The sequence below is a fragment of the Phocoena phocoena genome, chromosome X, assembly GCF_963924675.1.
Source record: "Phocoena phocoena chromosome X, mPhoPho1.1, whole genome shotgun sequence".
In the NCBI taxonomy this organism is placed as follows: domain Eukaryota; kingdom Metazoa; phylum Chordata; class Mammalia; order Artiodactyla; family Phocoenidae; genus Phocoena; species Phocoena phocoena.
In genome coordinates this window covers 105,373,392-105,379,391 of record NC_089240.1, presented here as the reverse complement: position 1 = coordinate 105,379,391, position 6,000 = coordinate 105,373,392, and the positions used below count along the sequence as shown (strand labels likewise).

General features: G+C 36.0%; 1 protein-coding gene across 3 annotated transcripts in view; it reads left to right on the top strand.

Annotated features, from left to right (window-relative positions):
- The first annotated feature begins 286 nt into the window (after positions 1-286).
- Positions 287-6,000, top strand: part of TENM1 (teneurin transmembrane protein 1) — a 572,765-nt gene continuing 567,051 nt past the window's right edge. For all 3 annotated transcript variants that reach the window (XM_065900557.1, XM_065900558.1, XM_065900556.1), the window contains exon 1: positions 287-503. In XM_065900557.1, coding sequence (XP_065756629.1) covers positions 287-503 — 217 coding nt within the window. The remainder of the gene's footprint in view (positions 504-6,000) is intronic.

Below are 6,000 nucleotides of genomic sequence, written 5' to 3'. Positions count from 1 at the left end.
ACCTTGAGTATTTTCTAATACTGCTACCTCCAGCTTAATCCTAACTGCTTGACAAGGTATGCGCGTAACACAGTGTTATTATTGCCTCCGGCTAGCTTCATGTCATCTAGTTTGTCTTTTGCTCCCCTCCTTTGGCAGTATTATCAGGACCAATTGTGAATCGGCCAGATGCATTTTCTTGCAAAAGGACAAATCTAAGATGGCTTGTGTTTTTCCCTCTTTCTTTCAGGACTGCTTACATTAAAGGAGTTCCTTTTTTCATGAAACTGAGCTTGCTTAATCAGAGATGGAGCAAACAGACTGCAAACCCTATCAGCCTCTGTCAAAAGTCAAGCATGAAATGGACCTAGCTTATACTAGTTCTTCCGATGAGAGTGAAGATGGAAGAAAACCAAGACAGTCATACAACTCCAGAGAAACTCTGCATGAGTATAACCAAGAGCTGAGGATGAATTACAATAGCCAGAGTAGGAAGAGGAAAGAAGTAGAGAAATCTACTCAAGGTATGTTTTTATTGGATTTTTATAGCTAATATTATTTCTCATTAGAGAATGCTTGTATGCATAAACATAAGTTTCAAAAACAAATTTGCTGATGTTAACTGGTTAATAATTTGCGCTACTTACATATGCTTAGTGAATCTGTTTCATATGCCAATCCAGCTGAGGTTGTCGGATTGTGCATGAATTTGGATGCAACAATCCTCTTATCAGAGCATTCAAAATTTGTCTAATCCTACAAATGGCCATTTACAGACTGAAGGTTGAATAATTTATAGTAAGATGAAAAGTAAACAGCTAAGTGCTTTTCAGGCCATTGCCTATATGGGACAAAAGTCTCAAATTAAATATTTGGCATCTAAAAGAGCTTTAAAAAGGTTAGTGGGGACTACCAAGCAAAGGTCCAGAAAATTTGTCCACAGAATGCTGAAACCTTGTGCAACACAGTCCTAAGGGAAGGTAAGAATTGGTTGGAACCCTTCCTACCACAGCTGTAATGTGGGGCGTATCCTTTGGACAGCCTTTGTTTTTCAATTATGGATTGACAAGACAGTTTCTAATAAATAGAAAACAGGTAGATAGAAATATTATTTCCTTATTTCTTTTCAATTGATAGACACGCGGTATTAGACTATTTTAACTACACAGGAAAAAAAAAGATACTGACATTGGCACAGGTTACTTCTTTTAAAAAAAGAATAAGTCTGTGTTGAGATTTAAAAAAAAAATAATTTTATTATCTAGATCAGTGGTTCTCAAAGCATGGACCCTGGACCAGCAGGAACAGCATCACCCACAGACTTGTTAGAAAGGCAAATTCTCTGGGATCACCAAAGATCATGTAAAGTGTGGTTATTACAAACGAAAATTGCTGTATTCTAATTAGTATTGGAACCTTATGTTAGAAAAACTTTAAATGGAGCCAAAGATTTAAGATATTCATACCAACATTTAGATATGCACTAAATGTTTATATTAACTATGTTACTCATTTTTTAGCTCTTAACATACTTGCTAAAGGTCTTATATCTGTCTTTTCAAGTAATTCATTTTAATCTTCCCTATTTATTCAGCTAAAGACTGAAACTTCGTTATGAGTAATTTTATTCTTCTGCGTAACTGGAAATTGGAAAATGTCTTATGGGAATTTTTTTGGGGGTGTTCTATTATACTTTAAGAAATGTGTAGTTACCATTAAAATATTTTTCTATTAAGTTTGTCTTTACAGAATATGAACTTACAATTGTGAGTTGTGGCTTATGGAATTGGAGTGTAGAGTGCCTGACCTAATAATGTTGTGAATTTAAATAAGAATGTATTTCTGGTGACAGTTTGTTCTAAAAGTATAAGCAATTTTATATTAAGTCAATATAAAGAGCTAGCCAGCCTCGGATTTTGTCTCTCTGCATTGTGATCAAAATGAATTTTGAGACGAGAGAAGTTTGTCTTTAAAGATGTCACCCTAATTTCCTTTTAATAACCTATTATTATTCAATAAGTTTATTTTTTAACATCTTTATTGGAGTATAATTGCTTTACAATGTTGTGTTAGTTGCTGCGGTATAACACAGTGAATCAGCAATATGTATACATATATCCCCATTTCTCCTCCCTCTTGTGTCTCCCTCCCACCCTCCCCATCCCACCCGTCTAGGTGGACACAAAGCACCGAGCTGATCTCCCTGTGCTATGCGGCTGCTTCCCACTAGCTATCTATTTTACATTTGATAGTGTATATATGTCCATGCCACACTCTTTGTCCCAGCTTATCCTTCCCCATCCCCGTGTCCTCAAGTCCATTCTCTACATCTCCATCTTTATTCCTGTCCTGCCCCTAGGTTCTTCAGAACCATTTTTTTTCTTTTAGATCCATATATATGTGTTAGCATACGGTATTTGTTTTTTTCTTTCTGACGTACTTCACTCTGAATGACAGACTCTAGGTCCATCCATCTCACTACAGATAACTCAATTTCGTTTCTTTTTATGGCTGAGTAATATTCCATTGTATATGTGTGCCACATCTTCTTTATCCATTCATCTGTTGATGGACACTTAGGTTGCTTCCACGACCTGGCTATTGTAAATAGGCTGCAATGAACATTGTGATACATGACTCTTTTTGAATTATGGTTTTCTCAGGGTATATGCCCAGTAGTGGGATTGCTGGGTCATATGGTAGTTCTATTTTTAGATTTTTAAGGAACCTCCACACTGTTCTCCATAGTAGCTGTATCAATTTGCATTCCCACCAATAGTGCAAGAGGGTACCCTTTTCTCCACACCCCGACCAGCATTTATTGTTTGTACACTTTTTGATGACGGCCATTCTGACCGGTGTGAGGTGATGCCTCATTGTACTTTTGATTTGCATTTCTCTAATGATTAATGATGTTGAGCATCCTTTCATGTGTCTGTTGGCAATCTGTATATCTTCTTTGGAGAAATGCATATTTAGGTCTTTTGCCCATTTTTGGATTGGGTTGTTTGTTTTTTTGATACTGAGCTGCATGAGCTGTTTGCAAATTTTGGAGGTTAATCCTTTGTCACTTGCTTCATTTGCAAATATTTTCTCCCATTCTGAGGGTTGTCTTTTTGTCTTGTTTATGGTTTCCTCTGCTGTGTAAAAGCTTTGAAGTTTCATTAGGTCCCATTTGTTTATTTTTGTTTTTATTTCCATTTCTCTAGGAGGTGGGTCAAAAAGGATCTTGCTGTGATTTATGTCATAGAGTGTTCTGCTTATGTTTTCCTCTAAGACTTTTATATTGTCTGGCCTTACATTTAGGTCTTTAATCCATTTTCAGTTTATTTTTGTGTATGGTGTTAGAGAGTGTTCTAATTTCATTCTTTCACATGTAGCTGTCCAGTTTTTCCCAGCACCACATATTGAAGAGGCTGCCTTTTCTACATTGTATATTCTTGCCTCCTTTATCAAAGATAAGGTGACCATAAGTACATGGGTTTATCTCTGGGCTTTCTACCTTGTTCCATTGATCTATATTTCTGTTTTTGTGCCAGTACCATACTGTCTTGATTACTGGAGCTTTGTAGTATAGTCTGAAGTCAAGGAGCCTGATTCCTCCAGCTCCGTTTTTCTTTCTCAAGATTGCTTTGGCTATTTGGGGTCTTTGGTGCTTCCATACAAATTGTGAAATTTTTTTCTTCTGGTTCTGTGAAAAATGCCGTTGGTATTTTGATAGGGACTGCACTGAATCTGTAGATTGCTTTGGGTAGTATAGTCATTTTCACAATGTTGATTCTTCCAATCCAAGAACATGGTATATCTCTCCATCTGTTTGTATCATCTTTAATTTCTTTCATCAGTGTCTTATAGTTTTCTGCATACAGGTCTTTTGTCTCCTATGGTAGGTTTATTCCTAGATATTTTATTCTTTTTGTTGCAATGGTAAATGGGAGTGTTTTCTTGATTTCACTTTCAGATTTTCATCATTAGTGTATAGAAATGCCAGAGATTTCTGTGCATTAATTTTGTATCCTGTGACTTTACCAAATTCATTGATTAGCTCTAGTAGTTTTTTGGTGGCAGCTTTAGGATTCTCTATATATAGTATCTTTCATCTGCAAACAGTGGCAGTTGTACTTCTTTTCTGATTTGGATTCCTTTTATTTCTTTTTCTTCTCTGGTTGCTGTGGCTAAAACTTCCAAAACTATGTTGAATAATTGTGGTGAGAGTGGTCAGGCAACCTTGTCTTGTTCCTGATCTTAGAGTAAATGGTTTCAGTTTTTCACCACTGAGAAAGATATTGGCTGTGGGTTTGTCATATATGGCCTTTATTATGTTGAGGTGTGTTCCCTATATGCCTACTTTCTGGAGGGTTTTTATCATATTTGAGAGTTGAATTTTGTCAAAAGCTTTTTCTGCATCTATTGGGATTAGTATATGGTTTTTATTCTTCAGTTTGTTAATATGGTATATCACTTTGATTGATTTGCGTATATTGAAGAATCCTTGCATTCCTGGGATAAACCGCACTTGATCATGATGTATGATCCTTTTAATGTGCTGGTGGATTCTGTTTGCTAGCATTTTGTTGAAGATTTTTTTTTTTTTTTTTTGCGGTACGCGGGCCTCTCACTGTTGTGGCCTCTCCCGTTGTGGAGCACAGGCTCCTTGTTGAGGATTTTTGCATCTATATTCATCAGTGATATTTGCCTCTAGTTTTCTTTTTTGGTGACATCTTTGTCTGGTTTTGGTATCATGGTGTTGGTGGCCTCGTAGAATGAGTTTGGGAGTGTTCCTCCCTCTGCTATATTTTGGAAGAGTTTAAGAAGGATAGGTGTTAGCTCTTCTCTAAATGTTTGATAGAATTCGCCTGTGAATGCATCTGGTCCTGGGCTTTTGTTTGTTGGAAGATTTTTAATCACAGTTTCAATTTCAGTGCTTGTGATTGGTCTGTTTATATTTTCTATTTCTTTTTGGTCCAGTCTTGGAAGGCTGTACTTTTCTAAGGATTTGTCCATTTTTTCCAGGTTGTCCATTATATTGGCATATAGTTACTTGTACTAATCCCTCATGATCCTTTTTATTTCTGCAGTGTCAGTTGTTACTTCTCTTTTTTCATTTCTCATTCTATTGATTTGAGTCTTCTCCCTTTTTTTCTTGATGAGTCTGGCTAGTGGTTTATCGTATTCTCAAAGAAACAGCTTTTAGTTTTCTTGATCTTTGCTATTGTTTCCTTCATTTCTTTTTCATTTATTTCTGCTCGGATCTTTATGATTTATTTCCTTCTGTGAACTTTGGGGTTTTTTTGTTCTTCTTTCTCTAATTGCTTTAGGTGCAAGGTTAGGTTGTTTATTTGAGATGTTTCCTGTTTCTTAAGGTAGAATTGTATTGTGATAAAGTTCCCTCTTAGAACTGCTATTGCTGCATCCCATAGGTTTTGGGTCATCGTGTTTTCACTGTCATTTGTTTCTAGGTATTTTTTGATTTCCTCTTTGATTTCTTCAGTGATCTTTTGGTTATTTAGTAGCATATTGTTTAGCCTCCATGTGTTTTTATTTTTTCCAGTTTTTTTCCTGTAATTGACATCTAGTCTCATGACCTTGTGGTTGGAAAAGATACTTGATATGATTTCGATGTTTTTAAATTTACCAAAGCTTGATTTGTGACCCAAGATATGATCTATCCTGGAGAATGTTCCATGAGCACTTGAGAAGAAAGTGTATTCTGTTGTTCGTGGATGGAATGTCCTATAAATCTCAATTACGTCCATTTTGTTTAATGTATCATTTAAAGCTTGTGTTTCCTTATTTATTTTCATTTTGGATGATGTGTCCATTGGTGAAAGTGTAGTGTGAAATCCCCTACTATCGATTTCCCCTTTTATGGCTGTTAGCATTTGCCTTATGTATTGAGGTGCTCCTATGTTGTGTGCATCAGTATTTACAGTTGTTATATCTTCTTCTTGGATTGGTCTCTTGATCATTATGTAGTGTCCTTCTTTGTCTCTTGTAATAGTCTTTATTTTACAGTCTATT